The sequence below is a fragment of the Armigeres subalbatus genome, chromosome 3 (genome assembly GCF_024139115.2).
Source record: "Armigeres subalbatus isolate Guangzhou_Male chromosome 3, GZ_Asu_2, whole genome shotgun sequence".
Classification (NCBI taxonomy): Eukaryota; Metazoa; Arthropoda; class Insecta; order Diptera; family Culicidae; genus Armigeres; species Armigeres subalbatus.
Window position 1 is genome coordinate 361,984,877 of NC_085141.1, and position 26,846 is coordinate 362,011,722.

At 44.4% G+C, this 26,846-nt stretch overlaps 1 protein-coding gene across 4 annotated transcripts in view; it reads right to left on the minus strand.

The window, feature by feature from the left end:
- Window positions 1-831: 831 nt before the first annotated feature.
- Window positions 832-26,846, minus strand: part of LOC134226272 (DENN domain-containing protein 5A) — an 86,715-nt gene continuing 60,700 nt past the window's right edge. For 2 of the 4 annotated variants that reach the window (XM_062706930.1, XM_062706932.1), the window contains exons 3-14: window positions 15,463-15,988; window positions 14,384-15,401; window positions 13,972-14,216; window positions 13,685-13,894; window positions 4,778-5,003; window positions 4,446-4,710; window positions 3,855-4,196; window positions 3,473-3,605; window positions 3,018-3,414; window positions 2,838-2,956; window positions 2,129-2,773; window positions 832-2,067 (exon numbers count right to left, since the gene is read on the minus strand). In XM_062706930.1, the coding sequence (XP_062562914.1) occupies window positions 1,878-2,067; window positions 2,129-2,773; window positions 2,838-2,956; window positions 3,018-3,414; window positions 3,473-3,605; window positions 3,855-4,196; window positions 4,446-4,710; window positions 4,778-5,003; window positions 13,685-13,894; window positions 13,972-14,216; window positions 14,384-15,401; window positions 15,463-15,988 (4,316 nt within the window). In that variant the 3' untranslated portion in view covers window positions 832-1,877. Of the gene's footprint in view, window positions 2,068-2,128; window positions 2,774-2,837; window positions 2,957-3,017; window positions 3,415-3,472; window positions 3,606-3,854; window positions 4,197-4,323; window positions 4,360-4,445; window positions 4,711-4,777; window positions 5,004-13,684; window positions 13,895-13,971; window positions 14,217-14,383; window positions 15,402-15,462; window positions 15,989-26,846 lie in introns of all 4 variants that reach the window. The other 2 variants (XM_062706933.1, XM_062706934.1) reach the window with 2 other exon arrangements.

The window sequence follows — 26,846 nt, forward strand, 5'->3', positions numbered from 1 at the left end:
TCCGCAGACCATTATATTTGGTAGCGGAATGGAGGCTTTCCGTACCAATGACAGGGCGAAAGAAGCTTTTTTTTCTCGATCTGCGCGATTGCATTCCCGATGACACTCTGTCGATGATCAGCCGCCTCTAACATGGGGAACAGGCACTTGATCAGATTTGCACCTCCGGAGAGGAGCAAGCCCTCTTTTCCCTGTCAGCATACGATGATAGTTCCTACCGGGGTTGGTTACCCGATCTTCCCTAAGGGCAGGCACCACGGGGAGGATAGGAGTCGGTGGGTAAGAGGCTAAAGACAGCAACATGGGTTCTTTTTTATTCTTTCAGGTACGCGAAGTACAAATGATACATTTGAAACATTCGAGCAAATATTGAAAAACCCTTCAAAACTGAAAAAAATTGGAAAGATTTTTTTTTAAAGTGTCAATTGTGTTGTAGCAATGTTGGGAACTGTGAAACTCATTAACGCTTGGAGTATAGACAAAGCTCACTGATCATTCACAAGACATGTCCCAGTTTCCATCGAGTTTCCAAAACTGACATAACGCAAACGTATCATTAGCCCAAAATACCTTCGCCAAATTTTTGCTCATTCAGACGTTGTCTATGGGATCGTTTCAAGGATCAAAAATTTGACATCATCTGACAATTCTCAGTACAAAAATTTTTCTGAGGGATGTTTCAAAACAAAAAGAGAGGATGACATCAGATTTTGGCGTTTCGTATTTTTATGATATTTGAAATCGAAGTACCAGAAGTCTTATGTATTGTTAATTACACAATAATATTGTAAGATGATGATATTTCTCCGTTCAGTAAAAACCACATAGTGATGAGTTCAAATTATTTATTCTCCAGTTATTATGCTTTCGCTGTTTGGACATTTTTAGAATCACTGTAACCTAAATCTAATGCATTTTTTTTCTTCAACTGCCAGCTACAACGAACACATACAATTAATCGTACCACTAGTAAATACGAAATAAGAGAGAACGCACCTTTCATATTTGTTTTATAACATCGCCTTGAGATGAGTATGGAATCACCAATCATGCTAAGAGCTGCATGTCTATGCTTTCTAGTGCAGCTTTTAAATTTATTTAGAATAGTGATCCTACTTATTTCATATTATTATTCTATTGATTATACTCAGACCGAAATGAACTGTTTAGAACTTGCAGCATAAGAAAATTGTTCAATGAATATCAATTGCATGAGTAAGCTGATAACTTAAATACGAAATTTGGTTTATGTCACTACGAGTCGCATTTTGTCCGATATTACAGTTTATTGTTATCACACATTAATCCATTGAGATTTCCCATCATGGCTTAGCTATATTTGTGTTTCAGTTTCCAAACAAATATAATGGTCAACTACGACGCTATTTTATACAAATTTCACTCTTTCTGGCCTTTTTTATATCAACGCCAATGAAAAATGTCGGTGTGCGCAACCACCCGAGTTGAATTTTGGCACAAACTTTTTTTTTTGATAACCCAATCATAAACATAAAACCATTGAACATATTATGTACTACATACTACAGCAAATCAACGAATCTTACTAAAACATATAAAAGTATAACATGAAAACAAAAATTATAATCATATGTATAACATCTCAGGAACAAAAAATTGCTCTAAAAATCTTTGGCCATCGATTTCGATTATTCAGTTGCGGTTACGTGTCAGTTCAGCAATGAGTTAACCTAGGAGCTTACTACTCTAGAACAAAAATATATCCTAGAAGGAAACGACTTCCGATTGGAGGTTTTCACCACTAATGAGTATTTCAGTTATCAACTATTTCGTACGGTTTGTTGGGGATTACTTAAATGTTTTATTTGGTTGCACCATTAAATCCAACAGACATTTTTTCAACAGTGAGATCCAATTCCCTGAGTGATAGAGTTCTCCAGCACTATATGAAACTCATCCAGTGGTTCCAGTATCTGCCGGAGGAATGTTAGTAGACCTTTCTTGCGCATGAAGCTCTGTTCTTCGTACATTTCGGTTGTTACCCGAGTGTACGCCATCGGTACCAGCATTCGATGCAGAAGATGTTCCCTGAAAAAAAGAGGGCTTCGTTACATTGTTCCAAGGCAACAGTTAGACGCCGAAACCTTACCGGATACTTAGACAGATAAACAATTGGAAGCGTCCGTCCTTCCCAAGGGTCTGCTTAACATTGTTAATCTCATCCATTAGATGACAGTAGCAGCGCCAAACTGCCGAAAGCTCCTGCTTAGCAACGGGCGGTAGCGGAGTCGACGATGCCTGTGGTGGAGACTCCGGGCTGGACCCACTGGTCGGCGGTGAATTGCTGGCAGATCCTCCACCACGAACCATATCCACGGATTCCTCTACCAAGCTGGCCTCGAACTGCTCTTTCACCCGTATGAAATAGTCCCAGAGGTACAGATTTCGGCCAAATAGGCGTTGCGAGCGGAAACCACAGAGGAACGCCTGCTCGAGACATTTGACGAGACCATTCTCTCCGCAGAGCAGATTTGTAAGGGAACTGGCGTCCCGTTCGCGACTTGGTCGATAGTGCCACTTCACGATCGCGTTCACGCAATCTCCTAGCATGTGTTGAATGTCCGAGGGGCGGACTTCAGGCCGTTGTATGCTGGGGCTTCGCGTCCGCGGTGGAGTACGACAAGCTTCAACAAGTTCTTCGCTGTCCACGGTTCGAGGTACCAGTTGACCTATTAGTAACCTTTCAATAGAGCCATCGTCGATACCTCGACCCAACCATCGACCGCAGGGGAATCTGTATAAAAAGTAATCAAGAGTTGTGGAGGAAAGTTACGTGATAAATGTAACAATAAACCTACTTGTACGTGTGTCCAGTTACTTCATTTCTAATAACAACATGTTCTACCAACCATTTGGATGACATTCCTGTATCATCGTGGCCGATCCTTAGAGATGTTAGAATACCCAATGTTTTGTGCTGTAACGACGAGGAATATCAATGATGGATTTTTGATTGATCGGATATGCGTGAACCTTACATGAAACACAAACTCCAGCGAATGTCGGGGAACATTGATCTGTTGCGTTTCACCCAGAGTTCCGGAGATAGCAATCCACACGTTGGCTGAGGTGGTGGCAGCGCTACCTTTCTTGGATGGAAATATCACAACCCGGTATGGAAGAATGGTGGTAGGGTAGGTGTTTGTGAAGCAGAAGTAGTCTACAGCGTTCAGTGTTAACAAGTGGTAGAGAAACTGCTCGACTTCGTCGTCACTTCGTACGAAAGCGGACCGTTTGTAGAGCTGCCGTAATAGGGCTGTGTCGGTAAGAAGTGAACGTAGATGCCGCGACAGAAGCTTCTTTTCCAACGCAAGTCGTACCCAGGCTCGGGCGTACCCAATGTGGGTTTTGATGTCCGTCATGGCTTGGATATTCCTAATAGATACCAAAGCATTAGTGAAAAGTATGTGACAGCTTCTTTAAAACATATTACCTAATGTCGAAGTCCAGAGATTCAGGTAATGGACGCAACTGTTCCGGTCCCAAGCTTTTGCGATCGCGAGACTTGGAACGACCGCGGGTTGGTGACGAGTGTAGTTCAGGTTCAATGGCCAGAGCCGAGAGGTCTTTTGAGGGAGAGAAGTCTACAGTTAGTATTCAGAGCCCACACCGCTGTAGTTAGATAGATGAAAAAGAACTTCTACGAGTTAGCACATTAGTGTATCAAGCCAAGCACTACTTTCCGGATTAGTCTCATCATTAGTTCGCGGACATTTGCCATCATAAAGTTAGTTTCCATTCAACAGATAAGAAAAATGTTGTGTTATTCCGCTCTTCGGCGCACTCTATGTGGATTCTACTGAGTCAATCCTTACCATTGACGCTACCAGAACTGGAAACGCTGACATAGCGGTTGCCCACCAAATTAGCAATGATACTGGGTAGAACAAAGTTACTTAGCCGACTAGCCGAGGTGGGAGATATTTCCGGCGAGGATAACGATATCGGTTCATTGCGGTTGGCTACCGTTGGAGGCTTCTTGAGGGACCGCCTCAGCCGAATTATACTGTTAAACTTGGTTCTACTGCTAGGATTACTAGTGTTTTGACTATCACCGTTATTTGAGTTGCTGTTTGTTGATGAAGTGATGGGACTAATCGTGAGCCTAGTGGGCTTACCATTGCTTGTAAAGCTTGATTTAGGACTAGTGCAGGTAGCTACATCGAACGAAACAAAGGAAATGAAGAAAGTATCTCTCAAATTAGGCACATCGAACAGAAACAACATATGCTGCAATAACAGTAAATAAGCGAGGAAATATGTTCCAAACATTAATACACGTACGTTCCCTTCGTTTTCTCAAACCCGTCCACGCCAAGGCTGCATGTGTTAGAAGATTCGTATTCAGGTCATTTACGGTAGAAGCGATCATGATGTTAGTCTTTGTCACAATTCAATATACTAACCTGGTGATAGATAGTTGTTGCCTATCGGTTTGCCCTGAGTCTTGTCCTTGCTATCCAAATAGGCCGTTAGGTGAGCCCATAGGGCCGATTTACCCTGTTTGTTTACCACACCATGAGACCAAACCTTCTCCATCAGGTCACACAGCGAGGCGATCATCGTGTTCTCCTCCACTCCGGTGACCGATGCTTCTCCACTAAGGCCAAGTTCGATTGCCTCCGTGCCCATCTTCTCCAGCAGCATACGCTTGGTTTTGCTTTTGCAGTCCTGAAAATGAGCATAACTTTCGGTCGATAATTCAATTCTGTGAAACTGCTCAACCCGTTATTCTAACCTTCAAGAGTTTCTCCACGAACGCCCAATTAGCTTGAGCCATCAGTGCCGGACTGACCTCCGTCCCAGATAGGTTCGCCGAGTTTCGATTGGACTTGTTGCCACCGTCGTTCTCCTTGTTCCCGCTTCCTCCTCCGCCGCCTCCTACTACTCCACCTCCTCCATCCAGGGATATTTCCTTTACCTTCCATTTTGATCCGTTCTTGACTCGTCGCAGACTGCTACCCCTATGATTGGAATGATAAAACGTTGTTCGCAACGGATCCGTTTTAGATCAAAATCGTCGAGGTTTGTTACACACCGTAGTGTTAGCTCAATCATCACGAAAATAACAAATTCAAACTCACTCATCATGCAATCGGGACACACTCCGTCCCATGTTTGTGTGGTTATGTTAGCTATGCGTGTGTTTGTGTATTTACAGTCAAATAAAAATCCTTACCTGTTCTGAATGCTGGATGACAACGGCAAACTTATGCGACCCAAATTAGTCTCTTGAACGAACAAAGCTGGATGAACCAATTAATAAAAACAAAACAATCGTATATGTTGTGTAACAAAAGGCTTTAAGATCGTCCTAGAAATGTGTATATGGAGAGACAAAAATGCCTCTTGGTAATACCAAACTAATTCCTTTGAAATTTAGAAAAGATTTAGAAGAAATTTCATGCCTTAAAAGTTCGGAAACACCTGCGACAAGCTACAGCTTCCAATGCAGCTCAATGACGGGACGCCTATACAAGTCATCCCACACCCACCCCAATGACAAGAAATGTGTGTACTGCCGGGTTGTGGTAAACTACGAGACTAGCGTGTTTAGCGGAGCTTAAGGTCGTATCACGAGGATGGAAGGCGACGTCAAGGCTAATACTCTCCTATTGTTCTTCCCTGAAAACCGAAATATTTCTACTTCGGTTTTATGAGGTGCCCAACTCGTACCTACTATCCGTCTTTGTTGCAATGCTTCAACTACTGGGCCTTTAATCATACCAAACCTAACAACAGCGCATGTGGGAATTGCTCGAAAGACCATCCGACCATTCAGAAGCCTGGAGAATCGTCCTGCAGGACAGAATGCCGGAAAGTACATTCGCTGTGATCACCCAAGTTGGTCAACCTTCCACTTCTCGTGGATACGCTTCGCCATAAGCGGCGGTTCTTGGACCTCTGGAAACTGGAAAACCTACCTCTGTTATCCATCGGTAGGGGGTCAGATCCGTTTCTGCCGCTTTTTGGAAAATTCTTCATTAAGGTCGGAACAAATATTATTTTCTTTTTTGTCTCATTATCCTTTATGAAGGGGGTAAATATTGAAAACCCCCTGGCAAAACATAAAATTTTACCACAAAATTTTGAGGAAGCTGGAGACAGAAGAAGATCATACAATTTGTCCCGGCTGAAAAAATTTAAAAAATCTCTCCGAAGAATTACCACTTCGGCAGCATATAGCGAAGTCATCTGCCCAGTTCCTACGCTTCCACCGGAGATAAAGCTATGTCTTCAATGAAACATAAACGTGTTTTGGAACAACTTTCACATTCTCGAGCTACATACTCACGATAATTTCAAAATAGGTCGTGTGACACCTCAAACTTAATAATTTCACAAAATAATGATAAGAATAATATTTTGAGCAGTTCCTGTCCCAGATCAATTAGACATGATGTTACAAACAAATGTTGGAAATTATATTTTAGGTGTGCTGGGCAACTTGGAGTCAATCCAGTCGGCCACATTCCGAAGGTTCTGTGGAATGAACATTTTCAAAATTGAGTCAAAGTACGGCGGGTGACACCTCAAGCTTCATGATTTCACAATGCAACGATGGGATAGATATTTTCAGCGTTCCTGTGCCACTTGGTTTCAATCCGGTCACATCCGCTTCAATCTGAAGAACCTACGGAATGGTTCTAAATTGAGTCAAAACAGGTCGTGTGGTACCGCTTCATGATTTTACAAAGCAATTATGGGAATAATATGTTTAGGGTTCCATGCCGACTTGGGTTCAATCCGACTAAATTAGGCTTGATTTTGATAACCAGTTTTTATTCAATTGAGCAAGTTTTCCTCTAGTAGGTTTCGCAGCCAATGTGACCAACTGGCCGAAAATCCACAAACACAGAATTTATTTCATTGTTTCATTGAATCATCAAGTAAAAGGTAGCACACGTCCGATTTTGCTTGAATTTAAAAATGTCAATTTCATACGACTTTGGTGGCCCATGTGACCGGTTTGAAGCCAAGCGGCCCAGATATCCTCAGAATATTATTTCCATCATTGTTTTGTGAAATCATGAAGCTCTAAGTGTCGCACGACCTATCATGGTTTTATTTAGGAAATGACCATTCCGGAGGTCCTCCGCATTGTGGCCGGATAGAAACCGAGTTTCCTAGGAACCCTGAAAATGTCATTCCATCATTGCTTCGTGAAATCATGAAGTTTGAAGGGTCGTACGAACTATTTGAACTCAATTTAGGGAATGCCCATTCCTAAGGTCCCCCAGCTTGTGTCCGGATTTAATTCGAGTGGTTTAGGATCCTTAAAAATATCATTTAGATTATTGTTTTGAGAAATCATGAAATTTGAGGTGTCGCACGACCTATTTTGACTCATTTTAGGAATTAGCCATTCCGGAGGCCCCCGGATTTTGTCCGATGTGGCCGGATTGAATCCCAGTGGCCCATGAACCCTGAAAATATCATTCCCATCATTGCTTTGAAAAATCATGATGTTTGAGGTGTCGCATGACCTTTTTTGGTGTGTGGTCGGAAGCTTAAATATATCATTCCTATCATTGTGCTACCTCGGAACTATGGGAGAAAGTTGATGCACTCAGCGGGAAGATTTTTTTTTTCATTCACCTTGATATACTGAAACTATATTTGACCCCGGGAGTCCTGCTACGTCCCAGAAGGAGACGTGCCTAAGCCCCAAGCTGCTGGTCTAGAGCCAACGGCAGCTTCCGGGGTGGGCACGCAAGGCCTCTTTTCTCCCGGGTCCCAGGGCGTTGAAGGTCGGGAGAGTTTTCGGTGGGGTGGTCCTAAATAAAAAAATAATTGTGTTACCTTTTATGTCGTTAGGCTTGGTGGCGTCTGTGCGCCGGCTCGAAGATGGCAGGCGGTCCTGTGACTCGGAGATGGCGATGAAAATTTGGATGGCAGCAGCGCCAATCGATGGTGGCGTGCCGGAACAGGCTTTGCAGCGGCAAAAGGGCGGCCGATTGGTGATCTTTTGGAAAACGGTGGCGTCTTGGAAAGGCTCGATTGGCCGGCGGTCCTGTGACTCGGAGATGACGATGAAAATTTGGATGACAGCAGCACCAATCGATAGTGGCGGGCCGGAGCAGGCTTTACAGCGGCAAAAGGGCGGGCGATTGCTGGTCTATTGGAGAACGGTGGCGTCTTGGAGCGGCTCGTTGGCGTTCGGTTGGTGGCATGTTCAAAGAAACGGCGATGGCTCAAAATAGCTGGGTTGACCAGAGCGAAAAATGGCGGACCGGGTCAAACAATAGGGCGCGTGGCCGTGTCACCGATACGTTGAAGAGCAGCGATGCCAACCGGTGAATGGTAGCGTTCCTAGGCGATCTTCTGTCGAGCACACCCGAAATATTCGCCAGTCAACCGATAACACGACGATAATGTCCCCTTCTCCAGGACGTTTTTTTGATCACGAAAAAAAAAACTGCTGATCAGCAAGAACACTCCGACTTCTCTCTCTGCCGGTTTTTTTCACCTCCTCCTTCTCCAAAGCCCCCAGCCCTAGGCGTCATTCTCGAGCTCCCCTTTTTGCTTTACCGTCATTGCTGCCACCTTTGTGTGGTAGGTGTTTGCACTTACCGCAGCCACCGAAATAAATTTTCAAACCAACCGTTAACATCTAACTTTATAATATTTTTCCTACGACCCCACAAAACAACTAAAGTTACCGTTTGGTAACAATACCTTGAGAAATCGATACCCTTGAGAAATATTTCGCAATGGTAGTATTTTCAAATCCCAGACATCAGAAAGTCGCTTGCTACAGGAAACCTAACCCTGGAACACATCCCAACTAAACTTCCACTTCAAATAAGATGATATTGATTGTTTATATCACAAAGAAACGTGGAGCCCTACAAAAATGTTTACAGCAACTCGATTGTTACTGTCAATGGTTACTTATGAGTTGCAATATCCTATGGGGTTCACAAGGCTTTAATTTGATCCTTCTACGAGTAATGAGACATTCTAAGGGCCTGACGAGGTGGGTTATCCCATGTTAAAACACCTTTCTCCTATGAAAATTATTTTGAGCTTTTTAGTGGAATGTCTTCACTTGTCATAAGACGAGTTAATACAATCCCTTTGAATTCCACCACTTAATTGTATCTTGACAGATACGTATTTCGACCTCAACAGTAAGGCCGTCTTCAGTGCCTCGTACTTGACTCGACTCGACCTTTCTCTTGCCAAAAAACCAACATTTCTCAACCTAATCAGCAAAATATGGTGTAAGCAATCCCTCCAGTTCCTGATTCATCTCCCTTGCCTCCTGTCTCTCCAAAGTAGTCTCTGTCTCTCCTGTCATCCACGTCTCATTCATCTCCCGTCGGACTTTTCCGTAGAATTATTGAGAACCTTGTGGTCTCTAGCGATCTAGGACTGACCTTCCCTCCGATCTAGGAATTCAGGAGAATTTCCCAAGGAAATGCAGAAGAACTTCCCAAGAAAATTCAGGAGAATTTCCCAAGGAAATTCAGGAGAATTTCCCAAGGAAATTCAGAAGAATTTCCCAAGGAAATTCAGAAGAATTTCCCAAGGAAATTCAGAAGAATTTCCCAAGGAAATTCAGAAGAATTTCCCAAGGAAATTCAGAAGAATTTCCCAAGGAAATTCAGAAGAATTTCCCAAGGAAATTCAGTAGAATTTCCCAAGGAAATTCAGTAGAATTTCCCAAGGAAATTCAGTAGAATTTCCCAAGGAAATTCAGTAGAATTTCCCAAGGAAATTCAGAAGAATTTTCCAAGGAAATTCAGAAGAATTTTCCAAGGAAATTCAGAAGAATTTTCCAAGGAAATTCAGAAGAATTTTCCAAGGAAATTCAGGAGAATTTCCCAAGGAAATTCAGGAGAATTTCCCAAGGAAATTCAGGAGAATTTCCCAAGGAAATTCAGGAGAATTTCCCAAGGAAATTCAGGAGAATTTCCCAAGGAAATTCAGGAGAATTTCCCAAGGAAATTCAGGAGAATTTCCCAAGGAAATTCAGGAGAATTTCCCAAGGAAATTCAGGAGAATTTCCCAAGGAAATTCAGGAGAATTTCCCAAGGAAATTCAGGAGAATTTCCCAAGGAAATTCAGGAGAATTTCCCAAGGAAATTCAAGAGAATTTCCCAAGGAAATTCAGGAGAATTTCCCAAGGAAATTCAGGAGAATTTCCCAAGGAAATTCAGGAGAATTTCCCAAGGAAATTCAAGAGAATTTCCCAAGGAAATTCAGGAGAATTTCCCTAGGTAATTCAGGAAAATTTCGCAAGGAAAGGCACACTGTGTATAAACACTGTGTATTCTGGAGAATTTCCCAAGGAAATTCAGGAGAATTTCCCAAGGAAAGGCACACTGTGCATAAACACTGTGTATTCTGGAGAATTTCCCAAGGAATTTCAGGAGAATTTCCCAAGGAAATTCAGGAGAATTTCCCGAGGTAATTCAGGAGAATATCCCAAGGAAATTCAGGAGAATTTCCCAAGGAAATTCAGGAGAATTTCCCAAGGAAATGCAGAAGAACTTCCCAAGAAAATTCAGGAGAATTTCCCAAGGAAATTCAGGAGAATTTCCCAAGGAAATTCAGAAGAATTTCCCAAGGAAATTCAGAAGATTTTCCCAAGGAAATTTAGAAGAATTTCCCAAGGAAATTCAGAAGAATTTCCCAAGGAAATTCAGTAGAATTTCCCAAGGAAATTTAGAAGAATTTTCCAAGGAAATTCAGAAGAATTTTCCAAGGAAATTCAGGAGAATTTCCCAAGGAAATTCAGGAGAATTTCCCTAGGTAATTCAGGTGAATTTCCCAAGGTAATTCAGGAGAATTTCCCAAGGAAATTCAGGAGAATTTCCCAAGGAAATTCAGGAGAATTTCCCAAGGAAATTCAGGAGAATTTCCCAAGGAAAGGCACACTGTGTATAAACACTGTGTATTCTGGAGAATTTCCCAAGGAAATTCAGGAGAATTTCCCAAGGAAATTCAGGAGAATTTCCCAAGGAAATTCAGGAGAATTTCCCAAGGAAATTCAGGAGAATTTCCCAAGGAAATTCAGGAGAATTTCCCAAGGAAATTCAGGAGAATTTCCCAAGGAAATTCAGGAGAATTTCCCAAGGAAATTCAGGAGAATTTCCCAAGGAAATTCAGGAGAATTTCCCAAGGAAATTCAGGAGAATTTCCCAAGGAAATTCAGGAGAATTTCCCAAGGAAATTCAGGAGAATTTCCCAAGGAAATTCAGGAGAATTTCCCAAGGAAATTCAGGAGAATTTCCCAAGGAAATTCAGGAGAATTTCCCAAGGAAATTCAGGAGAATTTCCCAAGGAAATTCAGGAGAATTTCCCAAGGAAATTCAGGAGAATTTCCCAAGGAAATTCAGGAGAATTTCCCAAGGAAATTCAGGAGAATTTCCCAAGGAAATTCAGGAGAATTTCCCAAGGAAATTCAGGAGAATTTCCCAAGGAAATTCAGGAGAATTTCCCAAGGAAATTCAAGAGAATTTCCCAAGGAAATTCAAGAGAATTTCCCAAGGAAATTCAAGAGAATTTCCCAAGGAAATTCAGGAAAATTTCCAAAGGAAATTCAGGAGAATTTCCCAAGGAAATTCAGTAGAATTTCCCAAGGAAATTCAGTAGAATTTCCCAAGGAAATTCAGTAGAATTTTCCGGGGAAATTCAAAAGAATTTCCCGAGAAAATTCAGGAGAATTTTCCGAGGAAATTCAGGAGAATTTTCCGAGGAAATTCAGGAGAATTTCCCGAGTAAATACAGGAGAACTTCCCGAGTAAATACAGGAGAATATCCCGAGGAAATTCAGTAGAATTTCCGAAAGAAATTCAGTAGAATTTCCCAAGGAAATCAAAATTTTTTTGGATGTTTTTTTCTCTTTGTTTAAGTGATGTAATCGTTGTTTATTGTTTTGGATGTAATCTTATAGCCTTTTGTTGTATATTAGATTGTTTCGCCCAGCTTCTGATAACTCCATTTTTGTACGAGAAACGTTGAAACGAAAGGAATCTAACTAATAAATGCAAACATGTTTGTATAGTAAATAAAATATGTATTTCTAAAATCGAGATTAAAAGCATGCTCATTATAAAAAAACAATCTACATCTGGTAAAAACTAACTAAAATATACGGACTTTTGTTAAATCTAATCACTTCGCTTCTCAAAAAATGAGTAGCACTGTAAAACTATTCTCATTCGTAATGAATTCATCATTTGATAATATAACCAATCTGCTGGCTTTCGAATTTAAAATCAAATTTTGAAAAGTGAGAAAAGCGTAGGGCATAACAAACAAAATTAAAATCAAAGCAACTGTTTTAGTGCGCGCTATTCCGACTGTGCCGGCTTCGTGACTATTAGCCAGGTTTTTTGTTAGTTCCATTAGATTTTGTGCTCGGCCGTGTTGGATAGTTTAGTTGATGGTCATACCGGCTAATGGGTTTTCAAATTTCTCGCCATGGTTGAAACTTCGGGCGCTTTTACTTACTCCATTTTTCGCGAAACTGGAAGCGCGTGATTATTGGTCTGCTTGTTGATTGCTAGTGGCGTGACATTGGCAAACTTTGCAGCGTAGTACGGCATGCGGCCATGCATTTTGTTTTTTTTTTAAAGATTTCTTTCAGGGCATAGAATGGGGTGGTATGTCTCAAACACTATTTCGACAAACTCGAACTTGTCAAACCAGACACAAAAGATATTACGTATAGGAGTTAAATTATGTGTGAATGCAATTGGCAGAAGTTTCAAACCACTTACTTTTTGGATAGTTGCCCATTTTTTCTCCTTCTATCCTATGTATTGAGCTTTTGTGTTGCATATTTTTCATTTTAGGATTTCAAATAGAGTTTTGGGACTCCCTATTGCAGAAGTTCATGAGTAGCGATTTCATCTTACTTAGGGTGTTCGTTACCCAATGAGTCAAGCAAGTTGATCGTCAATTGCCGTCTGTGTCCAGGCGTTATATAGTTCGTGTACTGTACATACCAGCTTCAAGGTAAACTTCAAACCAATAAATAATATACGTACGACGAATTGCTATTCGGCTGGTTGAGGATATGCATTGAACCATAACCAATTTGTAAATACACCACTCCGATATAACCAAAAACATATACAATCACAAACACCCAAGAAGCGACAAACTGAAATCAACGTACCTGACTCATCGGGGAAAGGGAGCATCACTTTTGGGGGAGGTGCGATTTGTCGTAGAATGGAATCTGATTCTTAGCATTTTTTACAACAGTATTTCAGATAATGAATAGATTCCACTCTAAAGACTTGATGTTTAAAACATGATCACAGCATTCAACACGCAACTCACAAACATAATATCGCTAATGCGTAATCACAAGCAGACGTTTACTAAGTGTTCTAAAACTATCAAACGTTTGGATCAAAACTACTTCTAATTAACTAGAAAACTAAAATTTTGTGGATCGTATACGATCGGAAGCATGCCACGCTAGCTTCGTCCATGTTTCGTTTGGATTAACAACACCGGTCGGTAATCCCTTTCCTCGACGGTTGGTTAGTCGGACAATCACGGGCGACGAACCAGGACGAAACAAATTCCCAAAAAAGGCAAGCGAAGCCATCCATGCCTAGTTTATACACAGTGTGCCTAGCCTCGCTTGTCAACACACTCAACAAAGCCATTTCCGTACCTGGAAGCGCACTCCTGGTTGAGGGCGCCTTTTTCCAGCAGCGGAAAGCTCCGGTAGTACGGGGGTCGTTTGTCCAGCAGCTCACTGGGGGGCGCCACCTCCATGTCAACGCTGCCGAGGCGCTTATCCAGCAGCTTCTGGGTTTCCCTGGCCAGAATGCACGGTTCGTAGTTGGCCGTGCGGATCATGCTTTCACCGCCGTATCGTTTTCTGTGAAGAAAGATAGAGAGCAAAAGTTCGATTCTGTTAAGCTCCGTTGATGAACGGCAGGCTTCGGATAATCTTACCTTAGAATTTTGATACGATTGTCGAGCAGCTTCAGATTGTACTCCACGTCTCCGTTCAGGCTGTCGAGCAGGGAACCATCGTCACCCCACGAGAGCATAATCTTGTTATCGATCAACGTAACGAACATCTGGCTCTCGAGGAACTGCGACAGAAATGGTCGATGGTGCTGTGGTTGGTCAGACAGGAACGATGCTTTGTCGAAGTTGTGTAGAGATTCACGATTGCTTAGCCAGTCGTCTCGATCCTATTGGTTTGGAAATAAAGAATTGAAATAGTTAAGGAAAACACCCAATTAAATCGACGTTGAAAGCTATACGGTGGCCCAACGTTTTGGATTTTAATAAGGCACCAATCAGTTCACAGGATATTCAAACTGGGCTCCCCTAACTGTTTATCAAAAATCTTACTTACCTGATTCGGTAAAATCACAAAATGCTCGTACGCGGCAAACATCTGCACGAATCGATTGAGGAAAACTTCCCGGATCGAGTTGTTCAGTCTCAGATCTTCGTAGTACTGTTCCAGGGTGCTGAGCGGTAGCTTCTGCTTGGCACTAGGCATGACTTCGTTGGTACCGGAGTCGACTTCATCGCCGCCGCTTCGGCGCACAATATCAACAATTCGCTGGCGGACATCTGGTCGGGCGGGGACAGCCGTCGGTGGAAGCGGTATGTCCGGAGAGTTTGGTCGGTCCCAGTCCAGCACGTCGTGCAGTGAGTGCTTCCGTCGGACGTGCATTCCCGACGGCAGGGTGCAGCTGGTCGTCATCATGTCGTGGTCCTTGAGGAGATTCTTTGGACTGAGAATGGTAGGTGGATCGAGCGAGCGATCCCGAGGTACTTGATACTTATCGAGGACGGCGGTTATCTCCGCGATGAATTCGTGCCGATGTGGGAAGGCTGGAAGTTCTTCCGGCAGTTGAACGGATTTCTTGTCTACGTCTACGTAGCAAAGGTTGGCCTCACTTCCGATGCGAATGCTGCTATCGGAATCGGAATGTAGACCCATCACGAATGGAACTGGAGCATCCAGAAAGTGGTGGAGGGAAACGGGGAGTATTGGTGCGTATACGTGTTGCCATTGAAAGGGAAACAACAGCGATGTGATGCACTCGGCAATGATGGTGAGCTTCTGGTAGTCGGACGATCGGAGGAGTACCTGATTCTCGAGGAGTACGCAAGTAAATAGTTGGATAACACAGTCTACACTCAGATAGGTAAACAACAGTCTCAGGGGGAAATCCATGAAGGGTAGTTCGTCCTTTAGGGCAGGTCGTTGGAGAATTGTCGCTATGGGAGGTAGATGAGGATCATCCGGTGGTATGTATATCCGAATGGACTTCCCAGGTGGAGGAGTAGAAACTTCGTACAAAATATTGTACACATAGCTTTCAAGGCTTAACCGAGCTCCGGGATGACGGGGAAGACATCTGCAAAAAGAAAAAATAGATTGTATATTATAGCGTGATGTGACACATCTGAAGTACCCACTTGTAGAGATTCCTAAGAAAGAGCTCAGCGACATGAGCATACGGCACCTGACAAACGAGCGAAATGCTTTTCGCCACGAACAGCTTATCCTTGGTAATATCATAGTAACTAAGTGCGGACGTGTGGGCTTGTGCGGCTATTTTAAACTGCCGGGGCAGCGACCGACTGACGGGACTTTCCTTGACTCGCCGTAGCGTTCCTGGAGGAGGTTGTTGCGATGTGGATAGCTCCGTAATGAACATTGATTGTAGCGTGTGCATGGCATTGCAGATATCTCGGCTACGCACTTCTTCGTAGAACACCAAGCTGAACCCGTAGCATCGTTTGCCATCCTCCCGGGTGGTAGCAAATGCATGAAACCTTGGCTCTATGTTGTGTTTTTGCGTTCGAAACCGCAAGCCCTGCGGTAGTGAAAGCATACAGATTCCATGTGCATCGAACGGGTTCCACGCCACGTGCTCCGGGTAGTGTGCCAATGCTATGCTTTTGTAGGCTCGGTCCAGTGGAGAGCAATGCAGACTGTCACCTGCGGATAGAAAACCGAAACTAATGAGCTATAATAGCAACTTCAGAGAGCCTCATGTATGCTGTTGATGGTAATTTGATATTTGCCGGGCAAACACTGTATGTGTTCAAGTAGGGGAAAATCCGTCAAAATGCAGTACTTGAGTTTTTTTTCTTTCGAAATCAATGAACGCCAAAAGTACTTTTCAATATACTTAGGTATAGTCATGTAAATATTGCCAGCAGGCAACCGACGCGACGGCTAGAAAATGAGCCTCCAAAGCCTGGTTAATAAGTTTATAGTTTTCTCAGCAAGTCAACTTACTGACAAACAGAACCATCAAGCTAGCTTGTAGTGCATTTCTAGAAAATAAGCGTGTTAGAGTCCCTCTGAGTCGCATTCAATATTCAATACGCGGTCAAGAGATAAAACTTGATGAATGATGCAGATTGAACCACCCTCTTCCGTATATCTAGCAACAAGTTTAAAACCACACCGCTTGACATGGGAAACCAGTAGACATGAGAACGACCGAAAGTTTTTCCTTGTTATTTGCTACACCGGCAATCGACAACCAAGCCGACCTGTGGGGGGCGTCTGGTGAACGGAGATTTGACTCTAATATAGGAGGAGTGGCACACGAAGACGGCAGAATGGATGCTTAGAATGGACTGCGTCCGTCGGTCCCCCGGGGGTGGTGCCGGTTCGTTGAGTGTCTGTATTTATCGAGTGGAAAATGCATGAATGCTTCTCGACGGCAGTCAGAGGTTGTCGATGAATAAACGTAATTGTTGTGAAACACCTAATAACCGCTCGCGCTACTGTTTCTGCCAGCCTTACGAAGAACACGCATTTGCTTTGATGTCTGAATGATGTGGCAATTTATCGATCTATCGGTTCGGCTGCAAATTTCAACAAAGAATAGGTTCATTTGTATATTTTACGATCAGAAAGGTCAATCTTTGCGCGATGGCTACGTTGCTTGCAGAATACATTTGCTTAATTTGTCTTACGCCGCGCAGTCATGTCATGAGTTCAGTGGAATGACGCAAATATCTGTGGGCTGTCGGGTTTTATGATGGACGTATAAGCAGAAGGGAACATTTTTCCAAATAATTGATGCTAAAAATTACTGAAGAATCTCAAATCGTATTTAAACGCACTGCAGTACATATCACGATTTTTCGTTGACAAACTAATTCCATTTTGTTAAGAAGTGCTACTTAATTTTCACGGTTCAATACACCACCCAAATTTGGTCGAGTTACGAACACTACTGTTAACTAGCAGCCAATCCGTAAGTACTCGGCTCGATTTCAACATCAACCTACATCTCCCAAGCGCGTGTCAAATTGGCGGCACCGTTAGCTCTGGAGGTAAGCAAATTGTCTTTGTCACACTACTTTTTGCTCCACTGGCTTTGAAGTGCAAACCGAGATGATTGTTTATTTTTTTCATTGGCTCACGCGTGTGGTTGAGTTTACTGTGAATCGCGGTTTTGTGTTTTCCAGAGGGTTTCTTCCAGTAGGTCAGTAGTTGATTATATGGTTGAATGTAGTGTCATGCTTTAGATAATTAATTAGAAATTTTCGGCTGCGTCACGCACGATATATGTGCTAAACAAATTAAAATGGACTAGCAGTTCATTAGGAACTTCCAGAGTTATGACCTGAGAGTTTATTTTTATCTTTTAGTTTACCAAGTTACTATTTTTGCGTTCGCTTATCATCATTCAATCAGGATTTACTGGATCGAATCCAGCCACCTTCAGGAAGATCTTGGTTTGTGGCAACTTGTCTGAATACTATTCTAAGAATCCACTGAGTTAGATGGTTGTATAGACGCTTGTTCTACTACTAGGAAAGCAGAATGCAGAAAGCAGAAAGCAGGATTGGATTACAAAGGACCTGGATTCATTGACGTCTTAAAAGAGTCGTATCGGATTTTGACGAATCCTAGCTGATTCTGAGATTTTAAAAGAATACTTCAATCTCTTTATTAACTTTATTAATAACTTTTTACGAAGTTACTAATCTCTCCCAGATAATAAAAAATTATGAACTTTTAGAAGATCGTTTACACTTGAAATATTGTTTACAAACTTTTTGGTATGTTCCCTGATTTTCATCATGGATACCTTTTCACTAGATTCTAAAACAAATGTTTGAACTTCCGTCAAACATGTCAGATTTTACAGAAACTTAGACTTCCTTCGAATGTTTCGGACCTTTCAAAAAAATATGGGGACTTTCTAGAAACCTTCCATATTTTCAAAATTTCATGAAACTTATTTCTTTTTGGATTGTGCAAAATTCTTTAGTAATTTGGTAGATACTTGGTATAATTAGGAATAGCGCTGTGAACAGTATAATTTCATTGTCTTCACAAATTCAGATATATAATTTAGAGTTGGAATGAGTATCATATTGGATAGGATTCTGAGCTAAGGACGGAGGTGTTTATCATTTTATAATACATTATTGCAGGTGCTGACATGTTTTTTCCTATCACTCCCTCCACTCGTGATGGAGCCTTACGCCATTAGCACTGAGATGGCAAACAAAGACTTATCCTGTCGTGGTGGTATTACATGTTGACTATTTTTGTTCAATGCCGCGTCACATATAATCTGGTCCCCGTAACGCTGGGTAGACACCTTTGCGTGGTGTGTTACGGTGTAAGATCTACCACGGTCACATTATTGTCAGCTACAGGCAAATCCTGACCCAACGAATACCTTCCCCAATATCCAACTCCGTGTTACTTTTGAGGGTGTCGCTGAGTCGGGGGCCTTTCGTTAAGTAAGTATTACACCAACACTTTCTTCCCCTCCCTAGTTACGGTGGAGATGGGCATGGCCAGGAGTAGTAATCCTCATGGTTTTGTGATTTTTATCCTAGATTGAAATCAAGGACCACACCCACCTTGATTTCTGATAGCTATCTAAATAAGGATTTCAAAAGAAAAGCATGAGTATCACTAGTGTCCAATCTACGATGTACACCGTAGTTATGCAATGCTAGTGCCGCGTCACATATAATCTGGCAATGACGCACTGATTTAACGCATGTGATCCAACGGACATCGTGTCTTGAAGCCTTGAAAGGTAGTGCAATGATAAGGATGTGGGATATTTTCTTTCTGAGACGTGTCCTGATAATATTGAGTCGTAGCCACGCTTAAATCTAGATAGGTAGAAATTAACGAGTAGAAATTATGAGGGGGAGGGGGGTTGACCGAAGCGTGACAATCCATACATTTTTTTTAAATTATGCATACAAAAAGTGTGACTAATGGGGAGTGGATCTTCCCTAATCAAGTTTTTCGACATTTATGACATCTTGTGGTTCTTAGCCTCTTACCCAGCAACTCCTATCCCTACCTCCTCGTGGTGCTGGCCGGGATACGAGTGGAAACTATGGTCGTATGCTGACAGGGAAGGGGGGGGGGGGTTTGCTCCTCTCCGGAGGTGCAAATCTTACTGAGCGTCTGTTCTCCATGTCAGGATCGGCTCACAACAGCGTCTGTTCTCAATGTTAGGGGCGGCTGATCATCGTTCCAGTGCCAGCGAAACTGTGCACCATGGTCCACCGGAAATAAGGAGGTATGGTCCTCCGGAAATTTAGGGGTTTTGGTGTCAGGCCCTGCAAGACAGCCTTTAAAAAACATACGCAACGAACAATCAACAAGAGAGTACGGACCGGAACCATGGCCGAAGACCACTGCGACGAAAAGGGACTACCGATTGGAAACTCGGTTCGTGGAACTGCAAATCTCTTAACTTCATCGGGTGCAAACGCATACTCACCGATGTGCTCAAGGACCGTCCTGAGCAGCACACATATTGCATATCGATCACAGTAGCTTATATGTAAGCGGATTCATTCACAGTGTAGTTCCTGCAACCAGATTTGCTCAACTTGTGCTGCTTGGGGTGGATTCGGCATCGTAGCGCTGCAAGAGGCTTGTAGGAAGGGATCATCGTAGCGAACGTTTAGAACCGCGGTCCTCATCCTGGGGTACATGTACCCCTGGGGGTACCTTCGCTGGCCCTAGGGGGTACCTCGGAAAAAATGCATAATGGCGGACGTATTACAATTCCAATCGGAGCTTATTGATAAAGTTTTGATAATTGTGTATTATTTTTATTTCGAAACTTTGTCTTGTACATATGCATGGCGATCAGTAAATCAAAGCCAATTGAACCCCACCCTCCTCAACCAGAACAGCGTATGAAGGGCTGCGGAACAAAAGATCAAATGGACAAAACGTCGGATGATCAAATTAAAAAAATCTTCAATGCAATCTAGCTGATCTAAACAAAATGTTGAATAATATGCTAGAAACATGCTTTTGAACTAAAATCTGGAATCTAAAGGTTCGGAAGCCTCCGTTTCAGAGGCATGAAGGTTTTTTTTTCAGAAAAGCTTGGTTGCTTCGTTGCAAGAGGACTAAAGGCATCCTTCTACACTTCTCGGAAACCTTCTTTAGAGGAGATCGAATGCCTCCTTTCAAAATGTTCAGAAGCCTTCTTGTAAAACCCGAGCAGCACATGTCAGTAAAAATGGATGCAGCAACTCGTAACACGCGTGCTGCTAGGGAAGGTTCGGAAGCCTCCTTTTCAAAGAGCCCTATGCCTCCTTCCAAGTGGCCCGGAAGCCTCATTTTAAGAGAGTCAGAAGCCTCCTTTCAAGAGGCTCGGAAGCCTCCTTTCAAGAGGCTCGGAAACCTTTTTTCAAGAGGCTCGGAAGCCTCCTTTCAAGAGGCCTGGAAGCCTCCTTTCAAGAGGCTCGGAAGCCTCCTTTCAAGAGGCCTGGAAGCCTCCTTTCAAGAGGCTCGGAAGCCTCCTTTCAAGAGGCTCGGAAGCCTCCTTTCAAGAGGCTCGGAAGCCTCCTTTCAAGAGGCCTGGAAGCCTCCTTTCAAGAGGCTCGGAAGCCTCCTTTCAAGAGGCCTGGAAGCCTCCTTTCAAGAGGCTCGGAAGCCTCCTTTCAAGAGGCTCGGAAGCCTCCTTTCAAGAGGCTCAAGCCTCTTTCAAGAGGCTCGGAAGCCTCCTTTCAAGAGGCTCAGAAGCCTCCTTTCAAGAGGCTCAAGCCTCCTTTCAAGAGGCCTGGAAGCCTCCTTCAAGAGGCTCGGAAGCCTCCTTGCAGGGGGCCTGGAAGCCTCCTTTCAAGAGGCCTGGAAGCCTCCTTTCAAGAGGCCTGGAAGCCTCCTTTCAAGAGGCTTGGAAGCATCCTTTCAAGAGGCTCGGAAGCCACCTTTCAGAAGGCTCGGAAGCCTCCAACAAGAGGCCTGGAAGCCCCCTTTCAAGAGGCTCGGATGCCTTCTTTCAAGCGGCTCGGAAGCCTCCTTTCAAGAGGCTCGGAAGCCTCCTTTCAAGAGGCCTGGAAACCTCCTTTCAGGAGGCCCAGAAGCCTCCTTTCAAGAGGCTCGGAAGCCTCCTTTCAAGAGGCTCGGAAGCCTCCTTCAAGAGCTCAGGAAGCCTCCTTTCAAGAGGCCTCGGAAGCCTCCTTTCAAGAGGCCTGGAAGCCTCCTTTCAAGAGGCCTGGAAGCCTCCTTTCAAGAGGCTCAGAAGCCTCCTTTCAAGAGGCTCAGAAGCCTCCTTTCAAGAGGCCTGGAAGCCTCCTTTCAAGAGGTCTGGAAGCCTCCTTCAAGAGGCTCAGAAGCCTCCTTTCAAGAGGCTGGAAGCCTCCTTTCAAGAGGCTCGGAAGCCTCCTTTCAAGAGGCTCGGAAGCCTCCTTTCAAGAGGCCTGGAAACCTTTTCAAGAGGCTCAGAGCCTCCTTTCAAGAGGCTCAGGAAGCCTCCTTTCAAGAGGCTCAGGCCTCCTTTCAAGAGGCTCAGGAAGCCTCCTTTCAAGAGGCTCGGAAGGCCTCCCTTTCAAGAGGCTCAAGCCTCCTTTCAAGAGGCTCAGAAGCCTCTTTCAAGAGGCTCAGAAGCCTCCTTTCAAGAGGCTCAGAAGCCTCCTTTCAAGAGGCTCAGAAGCCTCCTTTCAAGAGGCTCAGAGCCTCCTTTCAAGAGGCTCAAGCCTCCTTTCAAGAGGCTCGGAAGCCTCCTTTCAAGAGGCTCGGAAGCCTCCTTTCAAGGGGCCGGCGACCCCCCTTTCCAGCGCCCCGGCCGCCCCCTTTCCAGAGGCGCGGAAGCCTCCTTTCAAGAGGCTCGGAAGCCTCCTTTCAAGAGGCTCGGAAGCCTCCTTTCAAGAGGCTCGGAAGCCTCCTTTCAAGAGGCTCGGAAGCCTCCTTTCAAGAGGCCTGGAAGCCTCCTTTCAAGAGGCCTGGAAGCCTCCTTTCAAGAGGCCTGAAGCCTCCTTTCAAGAGGCTCAGAAGCCTCCTTTCAAGAGGCTCGGAAGCCTCCTTTCAAGAGGCCTCGAAGCCTCCTTTCAAGAGGCCTGGAAGCCTCCTTCAAGAGGTTGGAAGCCTCCTTTCAAGAGGTTCAGGAAGCCTCCTTTCAAGAGGCTCGGAAGCCTCCTTCAAGAGGCCTGGAAGCTCCTTCAAGAGGCTCAGAAGCCTCCTTTCAAGAGGCTCAGGAAGCCTCCTTTCAAGAGGCCCGGAAGCCTCCTTTCAAGAGGCCTGGAAGCCTCCTTTCAAGAGGCTCAGAAGCCTCCTTCAAGAGGCTCAGAAGCCTCCTTTCAAGAGGCTCAGAAGCCTCCTTTCAAGAGGCTCAGAGCCTCCTTTCAAGAGGCTCAGAAGCCTCCTTTCAAGAGGCTCGGAAGCCTCCTTTCAAGAGGCCTCAGCCTCCTTTCAAGAGGCCTGGAAGCCTCCTTTCAAGAGGCTCAGCCTCCTTTCAAGAGGCCCGGAAGCCTCCTTTCAAGAGGCTCGGAAGCCTCCTTTCAAGAGGCTCAGAAGCCTCCTTTCAAGAGGCTCAGAAGCCTCCTTTCAAGAGCTCAGAGCCTCCTTTCAAGAGGCCTGGAAGCCTCCTTTCAAGAGGCTCAGAAGCCTCCTTTCAAGAGGCCCGAAAGCCTCCTTCAAGAGGCTCCGGAAGCCTCCTTTCAAGAGGCTCCAGCCTCCTTTCAAGAGGCCCGGAAGCCTCCTTTCAAGAGGCTCAGAAGCCTCCTTTCAAGAGGCTGGAAGCCTCCTTTCAAGAGGCTCGGAAGCCTCCTTTCAAGAGGCTCAGGCCTCCTTTCAAGAGGCTCAGAAGCCTCCTTTCAAGAGCTCAGAAGCCTCCTTTCAAGAGGCTCAGGAAGCCTCCTTTCAAGAGGCTCGGAAGCCTCCTTTCAAGAGGCCCGGAAGCCTCCTTTCAAGAGGCTCGGAAGCCTCCTTTCAAGAGGCTCGGAAGCCTCCTTTCAAGAGGCTCGGAAGCCTCCTTTCAAGAGGCTCGGAAGCCTCCTTTCAAGAGGCTCGGAAGCCTCCTTTCAAGAGGCTCGGAAGCCTCCTTTCAAGAGGCATGGAAGCCTCCTTTCAAGAGGCATGGAAGCCTCCTTTCAAGAGGCTCGGAAGCCTCCTTTCAAGAGGCTCGGAAGCCTCCTTTCAAGAGGCTCGGAAGCCTCCTTTCAAGAGGCATGGAAGCCCCTTCAAGAGGCTCGGAAGCCTTCTTCAAGAGGCCTGGAAGCCTCCTTTCAAGATGCTTGGAAGCCTCCTTCAAGAGGCTTGAAGCCTCCTTTCAAGAGGCCTGGAAGCCTCCTTTCAAGAGGCTCAGGAGCCTCCTTTCAAGAGGCTCGAAGCCTCCTTTCAAGAGGCCTTCCTTTCAAAGGTCTCGCAAGCTACCTTTCAAGAGGCTCGGAAGCATCCTTTTAAAAGGCTCGGAAGCCTCCTTTCAAGAGGCTCGGAAGCCTCCTTTCAAGAGGCTCGGAAGCCTCCTTTCATGAGGCTCGGAAGCCTACTAGAGGAGGGCAAAAAATCTTTTTTCAAACAGCTAGGACGGCTCCTTTCAAGATGCTCGGAAGCCTCTTATCAAGTGCTGCGGAAGCCTACTTTCAAGAGATTCAGAGGCTCCTTTCAAGAGGCTCGGAAGCCTCCCTTCATAGGGCTCAGAATCATTCTTTCAAGAGGCTTGGAAGCTTACCTTCAAGAGGGGGTACCTCAATTAATGCAAAAGATCCAAGGGGTACCTCTCAAGAAAAAGGTTGAGAACCGCTGGTTTAGAGGTAATCATACCATCTACCAGAGCAGCGGCAACACACACGAGCTGGGAACAGCTTTCATAGTGATGGGCTATATGAAATGGCACGTGATCGGGTGGTGGCCGATCTATGAGAAAATGTGCAGGTTGAGGATCAAAGGCCGGTTCTTCAACTTCAGCATAATTAACGTCCATAGCATATCCCTCACTCCTGAAGCACTAACGTGAGTACGAACGCTGCTGGAACGTGAGTACGACAGCTGCCCAAGCTACGACGTCAAAATCATCATAGGAGATTTGAACGCTCATGTTCGCCAAGAGGAGGAGTTTAGACCGACTATTGGGAAGTTCAGCGCCCGCTGGCTGATGAACGAAAACGGCCTACGACTAATTGATTTCGCCGCCTCCAAGAATATGGCCATTCGCAGCACCTACTTTAAACACAGGCTCCCATATCGGTACACCTGTACATCACCACTGCAGACAGAATCACAAATCGACCACGTTCTGATTGATGGACGGCACTTATCCGACATTATCGACGTCAGGACATATCTTGAGGACTGCTGGAATACAGTCAAAGCAGCCATTAACGACGCAGCGGAGAACAACGTTGGGTATGTGGGACGAAGTCGACGGAACGATTGGTTCGACGAAGAGTGCAGACAGATTCTGGAGGAGAAGGACGCAGTGCGGGCGGTCGCGCTGTAGCAAGGTACCCGGCAGAACGTAGAACGCTATAGACGGAAGCGGAGATAGTAGACCCGCCTTTTTCAGGAGAAGAAAAGCCGCCTGGAAGAAGCGGAGGGCGTCCTATCAGAAGCTCAACGCATCCCGCAAAAGCTTCGTGCCGCGAGCCGAAATGTGCAGGGATAAGGATGGGAGCATCTTGACGGACGAACGTGTGGTGATCGAAAGGTGGAAGCAGCATTACGAGGAACATTTGAATGGCGCTGAGAGTACAGGCAGTGAAAGTCAAGGGAGCGGAGGAGATGACTACGTCAGTTCAGCGAACTATGGAAGCCAACCAGCCCCAACCTTGAGGGAAATTAAAGATGCTATCCAACAGCCAAAGACCAATAAAGCAGCTGGTAAGGATGATATCGGAGCTGAGCTCATCAAGATGAGCCCGGAAAAGCTAGCAACTTGCCTGCACAAACTGATAGTCAGAATCTGGGAAACTGAACAGTTTTCTGAGGAGTGGAAGGAAAGGGTTTTATATCCCATCTATAAGAAAGGCGACAAGCTGGATCCTTAATGCCGCCTTCAAAATGATATTCTAGATCATCTTCCGACGTATATCACCATTAGTGAATGAATTCGTGGGAAGTTATCAAGCCGGCTTCGTTGGCGGTCGCTCGACAACGACCCAGATCTTTAGTGTACGGCAAATCCTTCAAAAATTCCGTGAATACTATGCTATGGAAAAGTACTAGAGCTATGGAACATTATGGACGAAAACAGCTTCTCTGGGGAGCTTACCAGACTGATAAAAGCAACGGTGGATGGTGTGCAAAACTGTGTGACGATTTCGGGCGAATACTCCAGTTCGTTCGAATCGCGCCGGGGACTAAGACAAGGTGATGGACTGTCGTGCCTGTTGTTCAACATTGTGCTAGAAGGTGTCATGCGGAGAGGCGGGTGTAACAGCCGGGGTACGATTTTCAACAGATCCAGTCAATTTATTTGTTTCGCGGATGATATGGACATTGTCGGCCGAACATTTGCAAAAGTGATAAGATTTTATAGTCTCACTAATAATGCTACTAATATGTTGTCGGAAGTTTGGTTCTGAGTTGATCATTGGCTGGGAGGCATATCACTACCACCTTCGACTCACATTTGAACGCAACACTCCCACAACCCTTCCCGACTGCATCCAAACCTTCCTTGATGCCGCCGTTGCCTACATCCCGTTAACCAGCACCCGGATGAAAGGTACTTCGCTGGTGGTCGTAAGATACTGCTGATAAGGCAAGTGCTCTTCAGGCCTAAAAACAAAAGCTTAGTGGCAAGTAATGATCTCCCCCCACCCATCTTGATACATCTGATCGTATTATTTCCAATCCCCGAGGTGGCGAACACGCTTACGGAATACTTTGCCGAACTCATTTGGGAAGCGACTACACTGACGAGTTCCAGCTGACCATCACCGACAAAACATCGTCCTTCAAAAACTTTTGAGTCCCCCCGGATTTGCAAACTCCGCTATCAGCTGTGAAAGTTCAGGTTGACCGAGAAATTAATAAATACCAACCGTGTAAAAAATATTGGGTGTACTGCTGTAAACTTCCCATTTTTCATAATCCAGATTTTTCATAAGAATAGTCTTATACTTATTGCTTTTTTGTAGAATGTTTTTGCTTTTTGTTGGAAAAAAAATGTGGAGAATTTTTTAATCGTTAATAAATTTTAATTTCTTTATGAAGAATTCTTCTTTTATTATTGATTTTTTACTAATATATTTTTGTTTCGTGGAAAATTCTTAATTGTTTCAGGAAATTTTGCATTTATTTATTGTTCATGACTTGTTGTTTTTATAGACAAAAAATGCAGCAACATTTTCTTTATCTCTAGGGGTTTGGAATGGGTTGAATGTCAATTACCATACTGGTTTAAGCTTGATAGCGATTATCAAGAGTGGTCCACTTGATTGTATCGTACTTTGGTAGTGGCCATCAGGAGATTCTTAGGAACTACGTGAAATAAATGTACAACAAACTTAAGGCAAATTATTGGTGGCTTTTAACAGCAGGGACAATTAAAGCGCATACAACGATTTAAACTGATGAGACGAATCATGTACGGTTGCGTGGTCGATAACGC